Genomic DNA, 25,931 nt, shown 5'->3' with positions numbered 1-25,931 from the left:
TAATATAAAGAAACAAATTATTGGGACCAGCATTGCAGCATACCAGGTGTACCGGGTAAAGCTGCTGCCCATTAAGCTGGCATCCTGTACGGGGTAAGTTCATGTGCCAGCTGCTCCACTTCCAGTCAAACTTCCTGATAATGGCCTGGGAAAAGCAGCAAATGATGATTCAAGTGCTTGGACCCCCACTAGCCATGTGGGGGACCTGACTGAAGCTCCTGGCTCCTGACTTCAGTCTGGCCCAGCCCTGGCCATTGAGGTCATCTGGGGGAGTTAACCAGCATATGGAGGATCTCTCTCTTCTTCTGTCTTCTCTCCTCTCTGTAACTCTTTCTAATAATAAATAAATAAATAAATAAATCTTCAAAAATAAACCATCAATTGTGACCTCCTAGAAATCAGTAAGTGGCCTTTTATTTTCTACCTATAATTAAGGCTAGAAGTTACAAATAACCATAAGACATCAATTTCTGATAGTTCTTACCTCATTATACAAATTGGAATATGATGTAAGGAGCCGGTTTTGGGGATGGAGATGGGAGTAGCTAGGATCAGAATGCTGCCACTATGTGGGGTCAGAGAGAGATAGAGAGGGAGAGGGAGAGGGAGAGGGAGGGGGAGGGGGAGGGGAGAGGGAGGGGGAGGGGGAGGGGGAGAGGGAGGGGGAGAGGGAGGGGGAGAGGGAGAGGGAGAGAGAAAGTATAAGGACTCACACTTGCCTGTGTGAGTGATTTCAGATTTTACAGGGGTAACAATCTTGGAAGTGTGCTTAAGTGTCAATTTTAAGCACTTCTGATGAATTAAATGCAACCCAGAGAGCTATTAAATACTATCATGAATACAGGGTAGGAAAAATTGAGAGTAAAAGCTTAGAGATATTCTTCACTTAAACTCTACTTGCCATTTGGAGTGTCCAGACCAGCATATCTCTTCTCTTCTGCTTGTGGAATAAATAAAACGTTCAGATTCTGTTCCTACACTCAACTCTAAGTTGGTTCCCTAGGACAAATTTTTTTTTCTTCTGGTGTTTCCTTTCTTCTGGGGTTTTATCAGTTAATCGCTGTCATCAATGTGTGCCTTAGAGCCTCCAGTATGTCATGTCTTAGTCTATGTCCACAAACCTGCTTTGTAGATGACAGCTTTCAATTCACCACAAAATACTAGCTTTTAAAAAGGAGTTCAGGAGCCAGCACTGTGACATAGTGGATAAAGATGCCACCTGGAGTGCCAGCATCCCATATGGGTGCCAGTTCTAGTTCCTGCTGTTCTACTTCTGATCCTACTCTCTGTTATGGTCTGGGAAAGCAGTAGAAGATGGTTCAAGTGCTTGGGCCCCTGCACATGTGTGGGAGACTCAGAAGAAGCTCCTGGCTCCTGGCTTCAGAGGACTCAGCTCTGGCTGTTGCAATCATTTGGGGAGTGTGGGGAGTGAACCAGGGGACACAAGACATTCTCTCTCTCTCTCTCTCTCCCTCTCTGTAACTCTTTCAATTAAATAAATAAATCTTCAAAAAGGAGTCCAGAAGTGTGTAGAAGTCTGCTGCTCACCATAAGTGGGGTCCAAGTCTCCAACAGCAAACACGGCCATAGTGCGTCTTGAGGAATCAATCCGGAGTCTCTTCAGCCAGCACTGGAAGCAGTAGAGCACCACTCCACAGAGAAGAGCCACCAAGAAAATCAGAAACAGAAACCTGACACGAAAAATAGCAGGCAAGGAGTGAGGTAGAGCATGAGACATAGAGGCAAGGGGAGGTAAGAGCTTCTGTTATGACATTAAATTGTACAGAGACCCAGCTGGACTGGCTGCAAGCAATCCGAGATGCTTAAATCCTCAGCAATCAACCACCACCTCTCATCCTCTCATACATCTCTGCTGAAGCTGGAGTATACTCTGCCAGTAGAGACGGTCCATCTTGTCAGGTGATAACAATCATTTCTTTGTGGAAATTGGAGAGTTATTCCAAAAAAGCAATGCTTTATTTCTTTAGCTCATTCATTCACTTCTTTAATTCATCCATAGCTTCATTTCCTTTTATTTATTTATTTATTTATTTATTTATTTATTTATTTATTTATTTTTTGGACAGGCAGAGTTAGACAGTGAGAGAGAGAGAGAGAGAGACAGAGAGAAAGGTCTTCCATTTTCTGTTGGTTCACCCCCCAAGTGGCCACCATGGCCGGCGCGTTGCGACTGGTGCTGTGCCAATCCGAAGCCAGGAGCCAGGTGCTTCCTCCCGGTCTCCCATGCGGGTGCAGGGCCCAAGGACTTGGGCCATCCTCCACTGCCCTCCCGGGCCACAGCAGAGAGCTGGACTGAAAGAGGAGCAACCGGAAGAGAATCCGGTGCCCTAACTGGGACTAGAACCCGGGGTGCTGGCACCGCAGGTAGAGGATTAGCCTAGTGAGCTGCGGCGCCAGCCCATACATAGCTTCTTAAATACCTGTTAACTAGTATTTAAGAAGTTAAACATATTTTACATGTTGAAGTTAGAGATCCAAATGTGCACAAAATAGAATCTCTGCCTTTGAGGAGCTAACAATCTAAGAGAACTAATATGTTAAGTTTGGAAAATAAAAAAGTCAAGATTTAGAATGACATAGTAACTGTATAAGGATTTCAAAAAAGTAACAGTAATATTTTGAATGGCTTTTGAAGCCGGAATAAAAATCAGTTGAGGGCCAGCACCGTGGCTCACTAGGCTAAGCCTCCACCTGCGGCGCTGGCATCCGGGTTCTAGTCCCGGTTGGGCTGCTGGTTCTGTCCCGGTTGCTCCTCTTCCAGTCCAGCTCTCTGCTATGGCCTGGGAAGGCAGTGGAGGATGGCCCAGGTGCTTGGACCCTGCACCCCATGGGAGACCAGGAGGAAGCCCCTGGCTCTTGGCTTAGGATCGGCTCAGTGCACTGGCCGTAGCAGCCATTTGGGGGGTGAACCAACGGAAGGAAGACCTATCTCTCTGTCTCTCTCTCTCTCTCACTGTCTAACTCTGCCTGTCCAAAAAAAAAAAAAAAAAATCAGTTGAGGAATGATGATTCCTAAAATTTCCTTAAGCTATTGAGTTCATGTGACATATAAAATTAATTAGGGAAAAGACTGTGTATATATATCACCAAATATTTTATTTTTGAAAAATGAGATTATTCTTACCAGACATACCAGCTGTTGGGTTGTTGTTCATTATAATTTACACATCTGTTGATAAAGGAAGAGCAGTTAATGCTACACCTCTAGATGGTTAATACCAATTTTATTTGAACCTCCAAATGATACAGACCCTAGAACAGTCACCTAATTATATCCACATCCATCTCTACCCTCAGCATGATAAACAAATGTCTGCCTTTCATTTAGTCCATTCAAGGCACTGGAACAAAGATAAATTTGAGATTATCAGTCATGTAAACAAATAAAAATCCTGTTTAAAGTTTGATTCTAGTGTTACAAATACTGTTATGCTCTGAGAAGCTAGTGACTAACTTCAGGGACAATAAGTCATAGGTATTAGACAGATATTCATTTCACCTTTCTGTTTATCCAGAGACCTAGAATCCTTCATGAACCAAATTATCCATGGAAATGTTACTGATCTGTGCTTTTTTTCTTTTTTCTTTCTTTTTTTTTTTTTTTTTTTGACAAGCAGAGTGGACAGTGAGAGAGAGAGACAGAGAGAAAGGTCTTTCTTTTCCATTGGTTCATCCCCCAATGGCTGCTGCGGCTGGCGCACCATGCTGATCCAAAGCCAGGAGCCAGGTGCCTCCCCTGATCTCCCATGTGGCTGCAGGGCACAAGGACCTGGGCCATCCTCCACTGCACTCCTGGGCCACTTGGTAGGGAATAGCAGGCTAACTATTAAATATTAAGTACTCCAATTGATTTCACTTTACTTGGGCAACTCATGAGGAAAGAAATTAGGCTAGAAGGAAATTGAATGGGTGTGACTAAATACGTCATTTACCAGAAAGTTAGTTGACCTCTTAGCCTATCATTGTAAAATCTGTGTGTGTAGGCACTAAGATAGGTTGAAAGCTATCATACAAAAGTAAAGTTCACAGTTAGATTTTCAGGAGGCGTAATTCCCCATGTCCAAAGATGTATCAATTATTTATACTGGAGTCCCTCACTATGCCCGAGATGTTGCACTGGACATATGTTGCTGATGGACTGTTTTCATATCAGAATATCTGGGCCACTAATATGCTTTCTTGGGCATTCCTAATGTCAATTAATTTATTGCTTCTAGCATCCCTCAGGAGTCAGCCATGTTTATCATCTTATAGTAGAGAAAAGACTTTTTAACATATGCAAAGTGTAAACTTCAAATTTTTTGAAAGATGTATTTATTTATTTGAAGGTGGAGTGACAGAGAGAGGGAGAGTCAGGGGATAGCTCGATACAGAGGTAGACATAGGGATAGAGATCTTCCACCCCTGATTCATTCCCTAAGTGCCTACAATAGCTGAGCATGGGCAAGACTGAAGTCAGGAGCTGGGAAATTCATCAGACTCACATGTGGGTGGCAGGGAGCCAAGAGTTTGGGTCATCATCTGCTACTTTCCTGGATGCATTAGCAGGAAGACGGATCAGACACAGAGCAAACAGGACTTGAAGTGGCATTCTGATACGAGCAGCGACTTAATCCTCTGCACCACAATGCCTGACCCATTGAATTAAAAATTTTACACAAAACATTTAAGACAGAAGTAAATGACTAATTGAAAATTTTTTGATTGTTCTTATATCTTTGTTTTTCTGAGTGGCTGTAGAATTCTGCAAAGTTCACAGGTACAAATGGCTAAGAAAAAATGACAACTGACAACTTTAGAAAGTGAGCATAGCCAGAGTTGTGGTAAAGCTGGTAAAACCTAAGCCTGCAACACCAGAATTCTGTAGGGGTACCGGTTAGTGTCCTAGTTGTTCCACTTCTAGCTCCCTACTAATGGCCTGGGAAAAGCAACAGAAGATAGCCTCTGCAGCCCAGATGGGAGACCCAGAAGAAACTCCTGGCTCCTGGCTCCTGGCTCCTGGCTTTGGCCTGGCCCAGCTCTGACCGTTACTGCCATCTGGGGAATGAGCTAGCAAATGGAGAAGAGCTCTCTGTCTCTCTCTCTCTCTCTTTCTGTAACTCTGACTTTTAAATAAATAAATAAATCTTTTTTTAAGTGACCATCAGTAAAAGACTTTTGAAAATAATTCATGGAATATCCTTGTAGAGTGTTGCTATGCAATCATCAAAAAGAATGGGGGCAGGCCTGCTGGCTACCATGTTGCTGTTACATCTGCACCCACAATGGAATATCTGTATTGGATTCCCAGCTCTGAATCTTGACTCCGACTTCTTACTAATGCTAGACCCTGGGAGGCAGCAGTCATTGCTCATGTGATTGGGTTCCTACATTCCAAATGGGAGACCTCAGTTGATATCCAACCTCCTGGCTTTGGCCTGGCCCAGCTCAGTCCATTATAATCTGAGGAGTGGACCTGAAGATGGGAGCTTTCCCTTTATCTGTATGTGTCTCTTTCTCTCTGCTTCTCAAAATTTATTTTTTTTAATTTGACAGGTTGAGTTATACACAGTGAGAAAGAGAGAGAAAGAGAGAGAGAGACAGAGAGAAAGGTCTTCCTTCTGTTGGTTCACTCCCCAAATGGCCACCATGGCCAGAGCTGCACCGATCCAAAGCCAGGAGCCAGGAGCTTCTTCCTGGTCTCCCATGCGGGCGCAAGGGCCCAAGCATTTGAGCCATCTTCCAGTGCCTTCCCGGGCCACAGCAGAGAGCTGGACTGGAAGAAGAGCAACCAGGACTAGAACCCTGTGCCCATATGGGATACTGGCACTACAGACAGAAGATTAACCAAGTGAGCCACGACGCCGGCCCTCAAAATTTAATTTTTTAGGGAACATAGATTTAGGTTTGAAATTGAATTCTTGTTAAGTAAAATAATACAGAGAATTGAATCTTTTTTTGCACCAATACAATAATTTCACTTAAATAGTTACTAGTTAAACATATATGTACACCAAACCACTAACAGTGCTTACTTCTCTTAAAGATGGTATTATGAGGAAGTTTCTGTTTTGAATTTTTCAAACTTTTGTAGTCAGATAGCACTAACATGCCACATTAAAAATATAAAAATCTTTAAAGTGTAGTCTTTTTTTTTTAACTTTTATTTAATGCATATAATTTTCCAAAGTACGACTTATGGATTACAATGGCTTCCCCCCCATACCGTCCCTCCCACCCACAACCCTCCCCTTTCCCACTCCCTCTCCCCTTCCATTCACATCATGATTCATTTTCGATTATCTTAATATACAGAAGATCAGCTTAGTACACATTAAGTATGGATTTCAACAGTTTGCTCCCACACAGAAACATAAAGTGAAAAATAATAGATGATTTTTTTAAATGATGATGAAATCAGAGCAGACCTATTGTCATGTTTAATCCCAGTGAGAGTCAAGTTGGGAATTGATAATTTCTTTTTTTTTTTCTTTTTCTTTTTTTTTTTTTTACAGAGGATCAGTTTAGTATGCATTAAGTAAGGATTTCAACAGTTTGCACCCCCATAGAAACACAAAGTGAAATATATTGTTTGAGTACTCGTTATAGCATTAAATCTCAATGTACAGCACATTAAGGATAGAGATCCTACATGAGGAGTAAGTGCACAGTGACTCCTGTTGTTGACTTTACCAATTGACACTCCTGTCTATGGCATCAGTAATCTCCCTATGCTCCAGTCATGAGTTTCCAAGGCTATGGAAGCCCTCTGAGTTCTCCGACTCTTATCTTGTTTAGACAAGGTCATAGTCAAAGTGGAGGTTCTCTCCTCCCTTCAGAGAAAGGTACCTCCTTCTTTGATGACCTGTTCTTTCCACTGGGATCTCACTCGCAGAGATCTTTTGCCAGAGTGTCTTGGCTTTCCATGCCTGAAATACTCTCATGAGCTTCTCAGCCAGCTCCGAATGCCTTTAGGGCTGATTCTGAGGCCAGAGTGCTATTTAGGACATCTGCCATTCTATGAGTCTGCTGAGTATCTCACTTCCCATGTTGGATCACTCTCCCCTTTATTTACTCCATCAGAGGGAAGAGATGTATAATTTGGGACATGCTCAGGCTGACTTGCCCCAAGTGGTGGAGTTGGAAGCATACCAGGGGATTCCAATTCAATCCCATCGAGGTGGCATGTACCAATGCCATCTCACTGTTCCAGGTGATCAGTTTCAGTTCACAGTTGGTCATGGTGAAGGGACTGGGAGTCAAAGGGAACACATAGACAAGTCTAGTACCTGCTAACGCTAACCGATGGAGTAAATAAAGTGTAGTCTTTACGTTAGGATGTATGGAAGGAAAGTTTCTGGGTGTCCTGGCCAAGTAAAAGAACAGAAGTTCTTGTTTTTGGAATATTGACATAGAAACTCTTGACCCAAAGTGCGGATTATTTCAGGTTCCTGTAATATCCATTTCTGCTTCTATTTTTTTTATTTTAATATAATTCACATGTAAGTATTTATCATTGATATGGATTTTAAATATTAAGTACTTCATTTTATTTCTTCATTCTATTTTTAAATCACTCATTTGCCTACCCTCCACCCAGGACTAAACAAATACCCAAACTGATTTATTGCACTTTCTAAGCCCTGTGCACCTTTGGTGGAGGTTCTGATATGCAAAAAGATGACCAGGCAATAGCTGGAGAAATGCAATGGTGTCATGAATTTCAGAGTTGCAGGCACCTATGGGATCATTTATTTCATCCTTTGGATTGTATATGCTGTATAGCTGAGAGAAAATGTATTTCTCTCAGATTTTTCACCAGCTATATAATAAGGTAAATGTTGGATATACAATATAGCTTTGTGATTAATATTCTGGGCTCAGAAATTAGTCCTGGGTCCAAGTAAAAGATCTGCCTTGTATTTGTTTGCCTTCTTGAACAAAATACTTAACTGTACTCAGATAGATGATGGAATATCACTAGTGACAGAGGAAGCATTTAAATACATGTGGCCTGGCTAGTCCCTGTCTCTTACCACTGTGCAATAATATGACTGGAAAGAGTAGAAGCTAGGTATAGGACTGTCTGTATACTTGCAATATACTGAGTTTTAAAATGTCTTAAGAAAAGATTGAAAATGCACACAAGAAATAGAAATTGAAGCATGGATAGTATCAGACAAAGAAAATCAACCAAGAGGGATATCAGTTTGGAAACTGACTGTAGTAAATCCCATATAGAAAATTTGAACTGAATTCTAGATCTGGCTTAAGCTTTCTGGCAATAAAAATGGTAAGAAAGAGAATTGGTTACATGGTATCCTCTAAAATTAGCAAAATGAATGCCACTACTCATCAGATGTGCAACAGTTCCTGGTAGAAAAACTGGAGAAAAATTCTAACCCTGGGGCCTTGTAAAGAGAACAACATCGTAGGCGATGTGAACAATGCTGCCCATGATACTCAGATTAAATGTAACAAAAAAATTCTTGGAGTTTTTCTCAGTTAAAAAATTTTCCTCAACATGCACTAATATGCAATTTATGTAATAAAAATTTGAAGGATAGAGAATATCATGTCATATTTTCCAGAAGTTGGTGGTAAATTATAGAGCATTCACTAGATGAAATGTATTTCTTTCAGATTTTTCACCAGCTATATAATAAGTTGGATATACAATATAGCTTTGTGATTAATATTCAGGCTCTGAAATTAGTCCTGGGTCCAAATAAAAGATCTGCCTTGTATTTGTTTGCCTTCTTGAACAAAATACTTAACTGTACTCAGATAGATGATGGAATATCACTAGAAAATCTATTTTTTAAAGATTTATTTATTTGAAAGTCACAGTTACAGAGAGCTAGATGGAGCTAGAGAGAGCGAGCTAGAGAGAGAGAAAGAGAGAGAGAGAGAAAGAAAGAGAGAATCTTCCATCTGCGGGTGCACTCCACAGATGGCTGCAACAGTCAGGTCAGGACTGGATCAGGCCAATGTCAGGAGTCAGGAGATTCTCCCATGTGGGTGCAGAGGTCCAAGTACTTGGGCCAACTTCCGCTGGTTTCCCAGGCCATTAGCAGGAAGCTAGACTGTAAATGGAGGAGCTGGAACACTAACTAGTTTCCATATTGCATGCCTGTGTGGCAGGCTGAGTCTCTATCCACTATATCACAATCCAACCCCATTAGGAAATCTATTAATGCAGTTAATCTAAACACTATTTTATGGGGCTGGCTCTATGGTATAGTAGGCTAGGCCTCTGTCAGGAGTGCCACTATCTCATTTGGGTGCCAGTTTATGTCCTAGCCAGTCCTAGCTGCTCCTCTTCCAATCCAGATCTCTGCTTGTAGCCTTGGATGGCAATAGAGGACGACCCAGGTGCTTGGGCCCCTGCACCCACGTGGAAGACTTGGATGAAGCTTCTGGTTCCTGGCTTTGGATAGGCCCAGCTCTGAGCACTGTGGCTATTTGGGGGTGAATCAGTGAATGGAAACCTACCCCACCCCCTCTAACCCTGCCTCTCAAATAAATAAATAAATAAATCTTTAAAAAAAAACTATTTTATGAATTTGTCATTCATGACTTTGAGTTTATTTATGCACATGCATGCCCATCTGTGATTGCTTACTGGGAGGAGAATGAAGTAGAAGAGCAATTGAATGGGGATTCTATCAGTTTATTTCATATAATATATTACTTATAATACTTGCATTTTATACAAAGATAAGATAGCAATGCATTATTTGTACCAAAATATAGTTATAAAAACAAAATGACTATACTGGATCAGAAAAATTCAATCTAATGTTTGAAAACAAGTTTAAGTAGAATAAGTAATAGATCAAAATTTTTAAAACAGGAATTTTTTAAAACAGAAATGTATGTAAATCATTTTGCATAATTCTTTCAGCATAAAAGTTGATCCGTGAAAATGTTTTTATTTCTGGTTATCAGAGATGCCTTCTTCCCAGTCATCTCTTCCAATGGGCGGCCAGCCAGCCCTTTATTGCTTTCTTTGATTTATTTAGAAATGTTTCTTCTTTTCTATTTTTTGCCCTCTAATCCAAGTCTCCCTTTGCTGTGTCCATTTTGCATGTGACTTTGAGAAACTTACTGTCCTTTTTTTTTAAAGAATTATTTATTTATTTGAAAGTCAGAGCCACACAGAGAGAGGAGAGGCAGAGAGAGAGAGAGAAAGGTCTTCCATCCGCTGGTTCACTCCCCAAATGGCTGCAATTGCCAAAGCTGCGCTGATCCGAAGCCAGGAGCCAGGAGCTTCTTCTGGGTCTCTCACACAGGTGCAGGGGCCCAAGGACTTGAGCCATGTTCCACTGCCTTCCAGGCCGTAGCAGAAAGCTGGATCAGAAGTGGAGCAGCAGGGTCTTGAACCGGCACCCTTGTGGGATGCCAGCACTGCAGGTGGCAGCCTTACCTGCTACACCACAACGCTGGCCCCTTACTAACCTCTTATATTTCTCACTCATAAAGTATATTTAGAGCACACCACCCCTTGAGATCCTTTCTCTTGTGTGCCACAGTGTTTGTGCTACTCTACTCCGTATTGCTTGTAATGGATAAATAAGCTTACTTAGCTGGGAAACATATTTTAACAGAAGATAATGTCTCAGACAGAGAAGCAATTTTAAATTGAGAATCCTTTGAATAAATATTGGCAGAGAAAGAGGATTTTGTTTGGGTGTAGGGGCTTCTTACTCTTTCATAAGACAGCATGTCTTTCATTATATACTCATAAGACTAACACCATTGTGTGCAAAATATGTGTGATGTTGTATCTAGTCAACACATTACTTACCTTATGGTACTTGCAATCCCAGTCAACCTCCCCTTTCCTTCTTTCTTTAGTGCATGCTAATTTGATTTCTATTTGAGGTGGTTTCTTGTTTTCACACAACACAGTTGATTTTTTTTTGATTTTTTATAAATATAAAGAGAACAGTTTTTGCATTCCACATGTAAAGTTACAAGAAGACAACCACACTTACCTCACTCCCCTGATCACCCTAATACCCCTCCATCATACCACCTATCTTTTCATCAATCTTTGCACAGACATAATTTTAATACACTCTGTAATCACGGACTTAATTCATCATTACTCGTAATATTCAACAAATAAAAAGTAGGAAGACCACGGGGGCCGGCACTGTGGAGCAGCGGGTTAAAGCCCTGGCCTGAAGTGCAGGATCCCATTTGGGTGCCAGTTTTCCAGTCCTGACTGCTCCTCTTTTAATCCAGCTCTCTGTTATGACCTGAGAAAGCAGTAGAAGATGGCCCAAGTCCTTGGGCCCCTGCACCCATGTGGGAGACCTGGAAGAGGCACCTGGCTTCTGGCTTCAGATCTGTGCAGCTTCAACTATTGCAGTCATCTGGGGAGTGAACCGGTGGATGGAAGACCTCTCTCTGTCTCTACCTCTCTCTGTAACTCTGTGTTTCAAATAAATAGAATAAATCTTAAAAAAAGAAGTAGGAAAGCCACAATGCCACAGAAGTAAAAACAAGGGCTAAAAATGACAATCATATCCCAAAATGACCATTTGATTCCCATACATGTTTTATTGTTCTAAATTAACAGCCACATATCAAACAAAACATATGAGATTTGTCTTTTTGAAACTGACTTATTTCACTAAGTATGATGGCTTCCAGTTGTGCCCATTTTATTGCAAAATACATTATTTCATTCTTTTTTATGGCTGAGTAGCATTCCATAGTGTCTATATATGACATTTTCTTTATCCAGTCATCAGTTGATGGACATCTGCATAGATTTGATATCTTAACAATTATGAATTGAGCAGCATTAAACTTGGGGTACAAAAAGCTATTTCATAAGATGATTTCATTTTGTTTGGGTAAATTCATAGGAGTTGGATGACTGGGTTGTATGGTAGATCCATTTTCAGATATTTGAGGAATCCCCAAACTGTCTCCCATAATGGATGTTCTAGTTTACATTTCTACCAACTGTGCATTAGGGTTACTTTTTTACTACATCCTTGCCAACATTTATTGTTTTCTGATTTTTGGATGATAGCCATTCTAACTGGGGTGAGGTACCACCTCATTGGGGTTTTTATTTGAATTTCTCTGATGGCTAGTGATCCTGAGCATTTTTTCATGTGTCTGTTGAACAATGGAATTTCTTCCTTTGAAAATTGCCGGTTCATGTCCTTTACGCAGTTCTTAACTGGGTTGTTGGCTTTGTTGATTTTGAGTTTCTTGAGCTCTTTATAGATATGGTGTATATTAATCCTATAATAGTGTATAGTTTACAAATGTTTTCTCCAATTCTGTCAGTTTCCTCTTCACTTTGTTGAGTATTTCTTTTTCAATGCAGAGCTCCTTATCATGATGTAATACCATTTATCTATTTTTATCTTTATTGTCCATGCTTTCAAGGTCTTTTCCAAGAAGTCTTTGCCTATGTCAGTGTCTTACAGAGTTTCCCCTATTTTCCTCTAGTAATTTGATGGTATAGGGTCATAGCTTTAGGTCCTTCATCTATTTTCAGTTAATTTTTGTAAAGGTATAAGGTCAGGGTCTTTTTTCATATTTTTGCATATGCAGATACATTTTTTTCCAGCACCATTTATTGAAGAGACTGTCCTTTCTCCAGGGATTGATTTCAGTTTGTTTAGCAAAGATTAGTTGGTATTACATATGTGAATTAATTTCTGGGGTTTCTATTCTGTTCCACTGGTCCACATATCTATTTTTGTCCCAGTACTAGGCTGTGTAGATTATAACTGCCCTTTAGTATGCCCTGGTATTGTGATTACTTTCAGGTTTGTTTTTGTTGTTTAATTTTGCATTAGCTATTTTGGGACTCTTGTGTTTCCATATAAATTTTAGCATCATTTTTTTCTATATTTGAGAATTTCATTGCTATTTTCATTGGTATCACATTTAATCTGTAAACTGCTTGTAGTAGTATGGATATTTTGATGATATTAACTTTCTATCCACAAACATGGAAGATTTTTCCATATTTTTGTGTCTTCTTCTATTTCTTTCTTTCATGTTTTGTAATTTTAATTGTAGAGTTCTTTCACATCCTTGGTTACATGTATTCCCAGGTACTTAAGCTTTTTGTAGTATGGAGAATGATACTGATCTTACAAGTTCTTTCTCAGCCATGGCATTATTTTTTTTTGGTTCCCCCAGATACGGAATATGTCATCTGCAAACATGGATAATTTGACTTCCTCCTTGCTCATTTGTATGCCTTTGATTGTTTTTCTTGTCTAGTGGTTCTACCTAAAACTTCCAGAACTATATTGAATAGCAATGATGTGAAAGTGAGCATTGTGCTCTAGTTCTTGACCTTAGTGTAAATGCTTCCAATATTTCTCCATTCAATATGATGCTAGCTGTGGATTTGTAATAAATTGCCTTAATTGTTTTGAGGAATGTTCCTTCTACACCCGATTTGCTTAAGGTTTTTATCATGAAAGAATGTTGTATTTTATCAAATGCTTTCTCTGCATCTACTGAGATAATTATATAGTTTTTATTCCTCAGTTTATTAATGTGATGTATCACATTTATTGATTTGAGTATGTTGAACCATTCCTGCATACCAGGGATAAATCCCACTTAGTCCAAGAGAATGATCTTTCTGATGTGTTTCTGGATTCAATTAACTAGCATTTTGTGGATGATTTTTGCATCTATATTCATCATGGATATTGGTCTGTAGCTCTCTTTTTCTGTTGTATCTTTTTCTGGAATTGGAATTAAGGTGATGCTGGCATTATAGAAGGAGTTTAGAAGAATTCCCACACTTTAAATTATCTTGAACGGTTTGCGAAGAATTGGAATTTGTTCTTTGAACATTTGGTAGAATACAGCTGTGAAGCCATCTGGTCCTTGGCTTTTCTTTGCTGGGATGTTCTTTATTACTGGTTCAATCTCCAAGTTGGTTATTCATCTATTTAGGTTTTCTATGTCTTCATTACTCAGTTATGGTAGATTATTTGTGTGCAAAAATCTATTCATTTCTTCTAGATTTTCTAATTTGTTTTCATATAGCTGTTTCTAGTAAATCCTCATGCTTCTTTTTACTTTTGTGGTATCCATCATTACATCTCCTTTTGCATCTCTGATTTTGTAAATTTGGGTCTTCTTTTTTTGTTTAGTTGGGCCAATGGTGTATCAATTTTGTTTCTCTTTCCAAAAAACCATCTTATTCTTTCTCGATCTTTTGTATCTTTTTGGGGGTGTGGGGGATGTTCAAGTTTTTTCTTCTCTAATTTTAATCATTTCTTTCCTCCTACTAATTTTGCATTTGGTTTGTTGCTGTTTTCCTATGTCCTTGAGATGCATTGAAATATCATTTATTTGATGCCTTTCCAATTTCTTCATGTAGGCACTAATTGCTACAAACTTCCCTCTTAAATGTGATACATCACATTAATAACTGAAGAATAATAACTATATAATTATCTCAGTAGATGCAGAGAAAGCATTTGATAAAATACACAGCTTTTGCTGTGTCCTGTAAGTTTTGATATGTTATGTTGGAATCTTCATTCATTTCCAGGAATTTTTTAATTTCCCTTTTGCTTTTTCTATGACCGACTCTTCATTCAGAAGCATGTTGTTTTGTCTCCACGTATTTTCATATTTCCTATAGTTTCTTAAGTTTAATGTCCAGCTTCATTCCACTGTGGTCAAAAAGATACATGATACGATTTCAATTCTTTTTAATTCACTGAGACTTGCTTTATGGCCTAGCATACAATATGCCCTTGAGAAAGTTCCATGCATTGATGAAAAGAATGCATATTTTATAACTATGCAATGAAATGTTCTGTAAATATTAATTAGGTCCATTTGGTCCATAGAGTAGTTTAGCTCTGTTGTTTCTGTGTTGATTTTCTGTATAGTTGATCTGTCAGTTGATGAAATTGGGGTGTTGAAGTCCCACAGTACTATTGTTTTGGAGTCTATGTCTCCTTTTATATCCCTGAACATTCATTTGAGATGGCCAAGTGCCTTGCCATTCAGTGCATATGTATTTATTAGAGTAACATTTTCCTGTTGAATTTATCCCTTAATCTTACATAATGCCTTTCATTGTCATTTTAACAGTTTTAATGTTTAAGTCTATTTTGTCTGATATTAGAATGGCTACATCTGCTCACATTTGCTTTCCATTAGCATGGCATATCTTTTTCTGTCCTTTCATTTTAAGTTTTTTTTTTTTTTTTTTTTTTTTTGTATTTTTGTTGGTAAGGTGTGTTTCTTGTAGGCAGCAAATAGATGAGTCTTGTTTTTACTACATTCAGCCAGTCTGTATCTTTTAATTGGAGAATTTAGGCCATTTAGATTCAAGGTTATTATTGATAAGTAATGACTTGGTCTTACCATTTTTCTTACATATTGTCTGCTTTGGATTTCCTTTATACTTTTACAAGAAGATTTTCTGCCTTCATATTCTTTTGTTGATGACTATCATTCTCTATTTCTGTGTGTAGCACTCATTAAGAATTATTTCTAAGGCTGGACAAATGGTGACATTCTTTCAATTTCTGTTTGTTTTGAAAGATATTTATTTCACTTGCAATTTTGAGAGTTTTGCTTGCTGGGTATTATGAGATGACAGTTTTTTTTTTTTTTTCCATTTGGGACTTGTACTATGTCCCCACATTCTCTGTTGGCCTATAGGGTATCTGATGAGAAATCAGCTATTAGTATAACTGGGGATCCACTGAAGGTAATCTGGCATCTTTCTCATGCACATTTTAGAATCTGTTCTTTATGATTTACTGTTGAAAATTTGACTATAATGTATCATGGTTAAGATCTTTTCTGACCCTATCTATTATGAGTTCTGTATGCTTCCTGTACTTGGATGCTTCTTTGTTTCTCCAAATTAGGCAAGTTTTGCGATTATCTCTGTGAATAAGTGTTCTAATCCACTCTCTCTTTCTACACATTCAGGAACTTACAGTAAGACATCTACTTGGTCATTTGATAATATACCATAAATCTCAAACACTATTTTCAGTCTTTCTATTTTTATTTTTTGTTCTGACTGAGATATTTCCAAGGATTTATCTTCTAACTTGTATATTCTTTCTTTTGACTCACCGAGTGTGTTGTTGAAGCTTTCCATTGTATTTTCTATTTGACATATGGAGTCCTTCATTTCTAATATTTCTGCTTGATTTCTCTTCAATATCTCTATCTCTTGGCAACATTTTCAACCGTATCACGTAGGATTTTTTTCACCTCATGAATCTGTTTCTCTGTGTTTCTGGGTAATCTTATGATCATTCCTTTGAATTCATTTTTAAGTATTTTATTAATCTCTTTGCCTTCACATTCTAATATTAGGGGCTGTTGTGTTCATTTTGAGGAGTCTTGTTGTGTTTCTTATTCTACTTTTTTTGTATTTTTCTGTTTATTTTAGGCATTTGTGGAAACATGTGTTGGTGTTCTCCTCTGATGGCTTTTATCTCTGAACTATGCCTTTGTGGCTTAGAGGAGTGTCTGATACTTGAGTGAATATAAGGAGCCATTTGCTGGGTAGGGCCAGGGAATTCTGATCAGTGCTCAAGGGTGTGGTGAGAATACAGGGTGACACCCAAATTGGGAGTGATAGATCTTCACTGTAGGGAGGAGGGTATAATTACATCTGCTGGCATAATCACAGCCTCACCTCCTCTCCTCCAAGGTGATAGGTGCACAACATTAACTCACAGTGCCTACAATCTCCAGCATAAACTACAATCTCTAGCACATAAACTATATAAATGATCTGTGAAGTCCTCAATGTGAGCATGGAGCATCCTACAATCACACATTCCAGGCAATCAGGTAGCTCTGAGCCTCAGACATCAGACTGAATGATTGCCCAGAGACCCAGCTACAACCATTACCTATTGTGCAGTCACAGAATCCCCTCAGTCATATTGCACAAGGCTCCACAGTCACAGGGGTCAGAGGATGCAATCTCAGCTCTGCAAGCCTGCCCCATCCACAGCAGAGGCATTCCCATAGACAGTTTACTGTGGGTGTTCTGCTTTGGCAGTTTGAGCCCCAGAGCCTGAGACAGGCTTGAGGAATGGGAGCACCTCGCAGTCCTAAGTAAATGCCTAACCATCTGCCAGTACTCCAGGCCAGGCTCAAAGTCAGTGGAGAACACAAATTTATTCCTCTGATAAAAATCTTCTAGGTGGGCACTTGCCTAAGCTTCCCCAGACTATACTGGCATTAAGATGATGCTTTCTCCCTGCTGATCACAGAGCACCCTTCTGGGGCAATAGAAAAAAAGCAATATACTTTTCTTTCACCAGGTTATGTTGGTATGCTGACCTCTGCTAGGGCTCCAGTCAGAAATCAAAGCCATTGTGGTTAACAAGATTCTCAGGCAACATCACCAGTGACATGTGGTGTCACAGTTTGGTCTCACCTCACTTTGAGCAGCTGGTGTCTCCTCCAGTCCTGGGCTGAGGGGGTTGCAGGTGGTCTCTCTGCTTACTGCTGCATGTTTGTACTGCCCATGCTGCTCCATGGCATCTCTTTTCCACTGCAAACTTCATTATAACTCTGCCCTGGAAATACACTGCCTCTGCTTTTCTTCTATTATCTTCACATGGCCAAAAAAAAAGCACATCTTTCCCTATTGGTCTATCTTGGTATTCCAAAACTGTTGGTATCAAATAATGATTAATACAACAGACACTTAACTGCAAGATGATATGGACATAAATGTTGCCGACATAGTAAGTAAGTTAATAGCACAACTTCAACTTAAGTAAATGTTGAAGAACTGCTATTAACTTATTTACTATGTCTCTCTGGGTCTCAATTTCTTCACCTGAAGGAGACCAGTAACCCCAAAGTCTCTAAAATGAGTATAAACACTTGTCAAACACATATTTTCCTGTTATGATGATTAGAAAATTGCATTCAATGTTTAAGATAATTTCCAATGATGAATTGTTTTATCGTATTATTCTATACAACAAACAGGAGATGAAGAAGCTGGGACCAACATTGTGGTACAGTAGGTTAAGCCATGGCTTGTGACATTAGCATCCCATACTGGAGTGCTGGTTTGAATCCCGGCTATTCTGCTTTCTATCTAACTCTCTGCTCATGTGCCAGGGAAAGCAACAGACTATGGACCAAGTGCTTGGACCCTGGCCACTCACCTGGAGACCTGGATGGAATCCCTAGCTCCTGGCTTCAGCCTGGCACAACCTTGGCTGTTGTAGCCAATTGTGGAAAAAAGCAGTGGGTGGAAGATCTCTGTCTCTCTCTATCCCTGTCTCTCCTTCACTCTCTGTCATCCTGCCTTTCAAATAAATAAATAAATGTTTGTGTTCCTGCAAGTATAGATTTTTCAATTGTTTTATATCTTTGCAAAACAGATTGTTAAAACTGATATAGTACGATAGTCTTAATGATCTATGATTTTTTAAAATTTACTCTCTGTAAGTGAAATTGACTTCACTTCATGTGATTATTATTTATGATTACTGTCTACAGTTCTTGCCTATATTCCCGCTGAACCGTGTTTTTCTTTTATATTTTACTTGTTGAAGTTTTTATTTCATGAACCATTAAGACTTTGACTATAATGTAAATTAAAATGTTATCTCAAAATTTTAAAAAATCTTTTAAAAGCAAACAAACAAAAGAACTGAAAAGGCAAGATAAGAGCAGCCACGATGGCCAATGTCAGGTAACCCTATAGCAATCAAAAACTCTCCTATGTCACAAACAGCTAAAGATCGCATATTAAATGCTAGAATGAACAGAAAATTAAATGCTAGAATAAACATAAATGGAGAACTATGCAGGAGCAGAAAGGGTGGCACAAATGTAATAAGCAAATTGTCAACAAAAAGATAATCTACCAGAATCAGGTGCATGGTTCCAGGGCCTAAGAAAACACCCCTCCTAGCATGGCCTCTTGCTCTAGCTCCAGTGCCAAAAGACTCCAGATTGAGGGCAACAGGCAAGGATAATTGACAACAGCTGGCTGGGAGTGAGGGCTGCAACCAGAAGACAGTGCTTGGCAGAGAAGTTTTTCTGACACTTTTGCTAAGTCACATTGCATTACAGTTAACATTAATCATCAGCAGCGTTATTAATGGCACCTTCTTCCTATCTCCTGACCAGAATTCTGAGAACCATTAAGTCTACAGTAGAAAAAGTGAGAAAATTTAATTGATTATTCACATAATTCATATCAAAAACACTTTGAAATTCACTCATCCCACAGGTTAGAATTTGGCTTATTTCCTTAGAGTTGAAACTGAATTATCTCAAAGACGGCCTCCCATTGTTGCCATGACTTATGAGTATGAATGAAGCCATAGATTATACTATGATTCTTTCATGAACTTAGAGTATCTCTGAAACCTCAAGGGAGTGAAATTCACTGAGCATTAAGAATCAAGAAATCAACGTCCCTTTATTTATCTAACAAAACTGACCATAATAAAAAGGATCTTTCCTGTTTTAGAAAATGAAGCCATCTGCATTTCAAAACCATTTACTTTTTTTCTTATATGATTATAGTGATCATTGGAAACTCATTTGGGGATTTTAAAATGAATTAAGGCTTTTTAATTCTTCAGAATTTTAAAATAACAAGTTAAAACATGGGATCTCTTACTATTTACTTACATTTCATTTTCTTCACATGGTAGATCCGAGAGCACCAACTGAAACACATGTTTCAAACAATAAAATCCAAGCATCTCATTTGTCTAATCCTTTAATACAAACAGCACCTAGAGACAATACGGGTTTATATCATTCTGTTTCTCTTTTTAATTGAAGACACCATAGCAGGGTCTATTTTCAGTGTACAGACTTTAATTAGAGTATCTAGGTAGAATCTTTTCTTTTTGTTTTAATGAAATTTCAACTCAGATTTCATTGAATGAGATGTTATCCTTTTTAAAAAATATTTATTTGAAAGTCAGAGTTAGAGAGAGAGCGAGAGAGAGCGAGAGAGAGCGAGAGAGAGCGAGCGAGAGAGAGAGAGATCTTCCATTTGCTGGTTCACTCCCCAGATGGCCGCGAAGACCAGGGCTGGCCCAGGCCAAAGCCAGGAGCCAGGAGCTTCTTTTGGGTCTCTCATGTGGGTGGCAGGTGCCCAGGCACCTGGGGCCATCCTCCACTGCTTTCACAGGCATGTTTACAGGCACCTAATTAGCAGGGAGCAGGCGGTGGTGGTTTTATGCGTTTTGCCATAGTGCCAGCCCTGGGTGGAATCTCAAACCCAACAGTGACAGAAGACAGATGTCTTTGAACCAGATGTCTTTTTGCAAACCATTATAGATAGACCTGAAAGCATTTTCTGGTTTTTGTATATGGATAGTTTGTTGGCTCTAAGATAAGCTTCAATGCACCTTGCACATTTTATTCTCAAGTTTTAGCTATAGGAAGGGGGTTAATTATTTCTGAGTATCTTCACGCAAAGGAACCATATACCAAATGTATAGAAACAGAAGTTAATCCTATTAGCAGCAATGGATATTAAATACTTCGTGAACATGTGACTTTAACCTACTTTAAGACTGAGGCTTGTTTAAAATCACATGGCATTCCTGTCAAAATTTGTAATCTTAATCAAAAAAGAGGGGAAAAGTGGTAACCTTGATTGCTTTAAGAAACCCTTGCCTACAGCATTATAGAACAATTATCTTAATTTTTTTTGTTTTGAACCTTATAATTTACAATATTTCATACCCACCATCACAAAGAAAAGGACTCTTTTCTGGTGTTTTTGTCTGTGTTCCCTTTTGAACTGGGATTCCAGTGTACTAATAGAAAAATCTTTAAATATCACTTATATATAGCTTCCAAATCCAGGTTGAGGAAGCCAATTGAAGCATTTATTCTCTTAGAATATAACATACAAATGCAGGTACAAAAGAGAAGTCAGAAAATTTCAAATGGAAGACTTGGGAGTTTGGAGTGAGCAAGGTCTTTTTTCCCCAAAACACATCTTCTTTATCACCTTGTATTTACTCCACCAAGTTTATCTGGGTAGAGAGATTTGTGGAGTTGCAGATGGAGCCATGAATTGGCCATCAGAGAGTGTGGTATTGAACAATTTATAAGCCCAGAAGATGAGTTGCCTTCTCAATTGCTAGAATGCTGCGAATAGATTTGCATACTAACAGAGAGGGAAATGAACATTCAGATTTTGCCCATGAAGAAAGTTTACTTATGAGTCAATGAAATCATTTGGGATTCAGCATAACAGATAAACAAATAAAGCCAACATTTTACTTTCAAGTCACTTCCTAATCTTCTCTGTGTGTCTTCAAATTACACAATATCACATTATAGCCACCTCACTGCCAATTCATTAGCTGTCAGACTTCTGAGTTATAATGAAATGTTGAGTGAAGTCTTAATATACTTTAGACCTAAATCTTTCAGACACATTGCATTCAAGTAACACAGATATGGAGATGCAGGTTTTGGTCAGAGAGGAATGTTAGAGCAGAAGCAAAATGAACCCTAAAGTGGTTCTGTCTACATCAGGCAGTATTGAAAAACTGTCAAGCATCAAGTGTGGTTGCAGGCAACAGCAAACATGCCTTAAATTAATCCAGCCACAGCAGCTTTCTCTGTGTCAATAGCATTTTTTATTTTTGAAATTTTCACTGCATAGCAAAGTTAAACAAAGGTTAAAATTTGCATTGCATTTTGATATCAATGGTAATACATAAACAAAATCAAGACTAATATTACGGACAATTTGTTTCCTGTGTCTCTCTCTATAATAAAGTACAGGTTGCTGGTAATGCCTTCTTGAGGAAAATGTTTTTAAGTAGGAGTAGTTAAATTGTGCAAAGCACAAATCTATAGGAAATCAAGTCCTCAAAGTACCTCTCAAAATATGTTCCGAGAAAGAGAGATGGTTACCTGGAATAGAGTCAAACACAAGGTTCCTGCAGTTGTGATCACTGAAGTGATGCCAAAAGGTCTGGATCTTGACATGATTAAAGGTCAGTCTGCCAGAGATAGCAGTTTGCTAACTTTGTTTATCTTCCCCAGTCTCACAACTTGTTAGCTTCTCTATAAGTTATACTCCCTACCAGGGCAGGTGTTAATGATGGCTCCTTGTGACTAGTGAAGTGCATGCTGGGGAAAGGAATGTCAGGTGCACACTCACAGGCACTAAGAGTTCAAGGAATTTAAGTTTAAGGTCAGAACACTGCTACTGTTTGTCAAGGCCTTAAAAATAGGGGTTATAAATGCTGACCTATGAGACTAGCTGGCTGCTTAAATCACATTCAAAATTCAAGTCCATGTTTTATTCCAGAGAACTTGTGATTCCTTCATAGACTCTCATATTTAGCACATTTATTCAGTTTTCTTGCCTTTGTTGGTTCTTTTTTATCTTCCCTTATTACATATGATTTTAAATCCTATTTCTTATTAAATCTTGTACAAAAAGCTTTTCCTGTCTCATAAATGTGTTCAAAATTATAATTTCTGGCTCTTTTTTTTTAGCAGTGTGCATTTCTGTGTTATTTTAATGAAACAACTCCAACACTATCAACAAAAGCAACAACAACAAAATACTTGGAAGATTATTTCAGGAAATTCTTGAAAAGTACAACTAAACTAATATATATTAAGACTTCTATTAAAGCTATGGTAATTTACAAAAACGGTTCTGCTGGATACAAATAGTAAAATAAATGTAACAGAAAGCTCAAATTTAGACTTAAATAAACACAGAGACTTATTGTAGCCATCATTTTGAATTACTGGACACAATAAGAATATTATTTGAGGGTTTATTTATTTATTTGAAAGGCAGAGTTACAGAGAGGCAGAGGCAGAAAGAGAGAGAGAGGTCATCTATCTGCTGGTTCACTCCCAGATAGCTGCAATGGCTGGAGCTGCACCAATCCAAAGCCAGGAGCCAAGAGCTTCTTCCAGGTCTTCCACATGGGTACTGGGTACCCAAGAACTTGAGCCATCTTCCATTGCTTTCACTGGAGCAACCGGGACTCGAACTGGCACCCATATGGGATGCTGGCACTGCAGGCAGCAGCTTTACCCACTGCACCACCGCAGTGGCCCCATCAAGGGTTTAAAAAGGAAGCTTTTGGGTGGAAAGAAGGCAACAGTGATTTTAAGATACTAATGTTCATTTATAATTAGATAAATATAATACACAATTATAATTATATTGGCAAAGTAAAAAAAAAAACTATATGTAGTTGGGAGGGATAGGTATGAGGAAAAAAACTCTAAAATATGTGATTTAGAAAACTGTACAACTTCTTTAAGACAACTGGGTAGTATCTATAAGCCTAAAAAGTAAATATACCCTTAGGCCAAGAATTCTTTGCCAAGAATCTATCCTACAGATGCTACTATACATGGGACAAATAGTCATATGCAATGATGCTCACTGAAGTATTATTGATAATAATAACACATTGGAAACACCAATTGTCCATCAAAATGTGACTGGTTAAATTCAACATGATTGTAGTCACCTAAAAAAATACTGGGACGTTGTTTGAAAGGTGTCTGGAAATCACAGATGCTGATGTATAAAGCTCTTTATGATATATTAAATAAATGGAACAAACCATAGTGTAATGTGTGCGTCATACTAACTTCCATGCAATAAGCAGGCATAGCTATGATGGTTTATCTTTTTGTAAAATATAGGCATATGTGTGTATATATACATAATGTTTCTATATTAATTTATTAACAGTGATTGTTAATAAATGAGGGACTAAGGAAACAAGAGTAGGAAGGAAAACTACTTTTTACTGTTAGCTTCCTGTATTTGGGGGGTATAAGGCATCTTCAAAAACTTCATGGAAATGTATATTACAAAAAATTGATACATGGATTTCAAAATTGTCTGCATCAAAATAAACTTACCTTTATTCTATTTTTCCACAAACTTTTTGAAGTTCTCACATGTGTGTGTTATGTGTGTGTGTATTTGACAATGTCTATATGCTAATTATTTTATACATAAGTATTTTTCCAAGAGTCAGTTTTGAAGCTGACCTAGAACACAGAACAAGCATAATGAATTTCAACCTGAGTGAAGCTCAACAAATGTAATTCAAATGATAACATATGAACTCATTTTTAAACACATACATAGAAGACACTAGAAAAAAAAAACACCCTGTTGGTTACCTAAACCACTGCACTGAATTGGGCATTGCAGTGTCTGAATTAGTCAAGCTGCATTTGGATGGGTTAAACAGGCTGTGTGGTGGCCATGATCTGTTTAGTATGCAGCCACAGTCACTGCCATGAATTTCAAAGCAGAGGAAGGGCTGGATGCCAATGCCCATAGGAAAAAGTAAACCAAGCCTACAATATTATTTATCCCTAAGACACCCTCCATTTTGAGTGTCTCTAAGTCTGTAATTAAACAGAATGAGAAATAGGCTGTTCACTGGTGAACTTATTTATTAAGCCGTCAGAAGCCTGACTTCCTTTAGTGGAGTCAATGATTTAAGGATTTCTGGGAAATGAAAGGAAGACCAGATGATGAGAAAAGAGATAGAATGGGAAGAAGAACAGCGTGTTTGGTTTAGCTTTAGAAATTGTAACAATGACCATCCGGATACATAGATTAAATGGTTCTTGTCAAAAGGAAAAAAAAAAAGAAAAGCACAAGGAAAAAAAAAAAAAGCACACGCTTGCAGCAGGCAGCTAACTAGCAGTAGAACATTTGAATAGTTAAAGATAGGGTCTATAGTCAAGTAATACTACAGATACTACGACTGTATTTGGTACTAAATTTCATGTCCTTTATAATTTTTTTTTCTGCCCCAGAATGCCATTTATTCATTGACTTCTGTGATTTTTATCATGAAACTTCCAAAGTCCAGCATTGCATATTTTACATAAGACAATAGTTCCTCTAGTACATTCTCCATGTAGCATCATGACAGTTGGATGGTCTTGGAAAATGAAGTCACCACAAATACTGTTTTAACTTATTTTAACATGATTGTAGATAGCCTACCCTTTTAAGAATATAGAGATGACACAAACCCTTCATTCAATTTCCTCCAATGATATCATCTTCTAGAACTCTTGTACAATCTCACAATGAGGAAATTAACATTGATATAATCTATTACCCACATGACTTTTACAATTTATGATTTATTATTTAAAATGTAGGGTTAATTCTGTTGGTCCAACTGCATGCTTATGTGTATGAGCTTGTTGCATTGAGTTCTTATCACTGAAAATAATCAAGATGAAGATGGACAAAAACTATTCAAAACAATATGGTCCTTAGGACACTAAGGTTGTTTGGGTTACTAGGCCAGGCTGAAGCAAAGATCCCAGAGCTTCACTGGGGTTTTTCACATGCGTGGCAGGGACCCAAACAATTGGGCCATCTACTACTGTTCCCACACCATTATCATGGAGCTGGATCAGATGTGGAGTAGCAGATGGGATGCTGGCATCACAGGCAACATCTTTACCCACTATGCCACAACACCAGCTCCCCTAGCTCTTCCCTTTATGTGGAAGAATTAAGTCTCCAATAAATGGATGGAGGGAATATGAAAACTGACCTTGGGATTCACAGCCTGGACTAAGTCCAAATTTCTGGTAGCTCTGAAATCTATCAGTATTTGTCATGATATATGGCTGTTTGAAATGAACCAAGGGCAAAGATTATTTATTAAGAAATAATAAATAAATGTATGGAAAAACGGGCATGTATAAAGAAGGTTCAAAGAACAAGCAAGGAAAACTAAAGGAGCCAGGGAAGGATCTGGAAATCGGAAGACCTTGGCTGAAGTCACCACTAAACAGTAGTACAACAATGAAACAGTCATTGATCTTCTTAGAAAACTGTTTCCTAAAGTGACAATGATATTATCTTAACTCCAATAATTTTAGTTAATGATAAA

The 25,931-nt window shown here is 38.4% G+C and overlaps 1 protein-coding gene across 2 annotated transcripts in view; it reads right to left on the bottom strand.

The window, feature by feature from the left end:
* Nucleotides 1-22,099, bottom strand: part of TMEM207 (transmembrane protein 207) — a 30,501-nt gene extending 8,402 nt beyond the window's left edge. Inside the window, exons 1-4 of one of the 2 annotated variants that reach the window (XM_008266652.4) lie at nt 21,925-22,099; nt 19,666-19,703; nt 3,146-3,190; nt 1,549-1,691 (exon numbers count right to left, since the gene is read on the bottom strand). In XM_008266652.4, the coding sequence (XP_008264874.3) occupies nt 1,549-1,691; nt 3,146-3,190; nt 19,666-19,703; nt 21,925-21,999 (301 nt within the window). In that variant the 5' untranslated portion in view covers nt 22,000-22,099. Of the gene's footprint in view, nt 1-1,548; nt 1,692-3,145; nt 3,191-19,665; nt 19,773-21,924 lie in introns of both variants that reach the window. The other variant, XM_051818897.2, reaches the window with a different exon arrangement.
* Between the last annotated feature and the right edge of the window lie 3,832 nt (nt 22,100-25,931).

Source organism: Oryctolagus cuniculus, chromosome 4 (genome assembly GCF_964237555.1).
Source record: "Oryctolagus cuniculus chromosome 4, mOryCun1.1, whole genome shotgun sequence".
NCBI classification, from domain to species: domain Eukaryota; kingdom Metazoa; phylum Chordata; class Mammalia; order Lagomorpha; family Leporidae; genus Oryctolagus; species Oryctolagus cuniculus.
The sequence above is the reverse complement of the archived record's forward strand: the minus strand, read 5'-3'. Positions and strand labels throughout refer to the sequence as shown.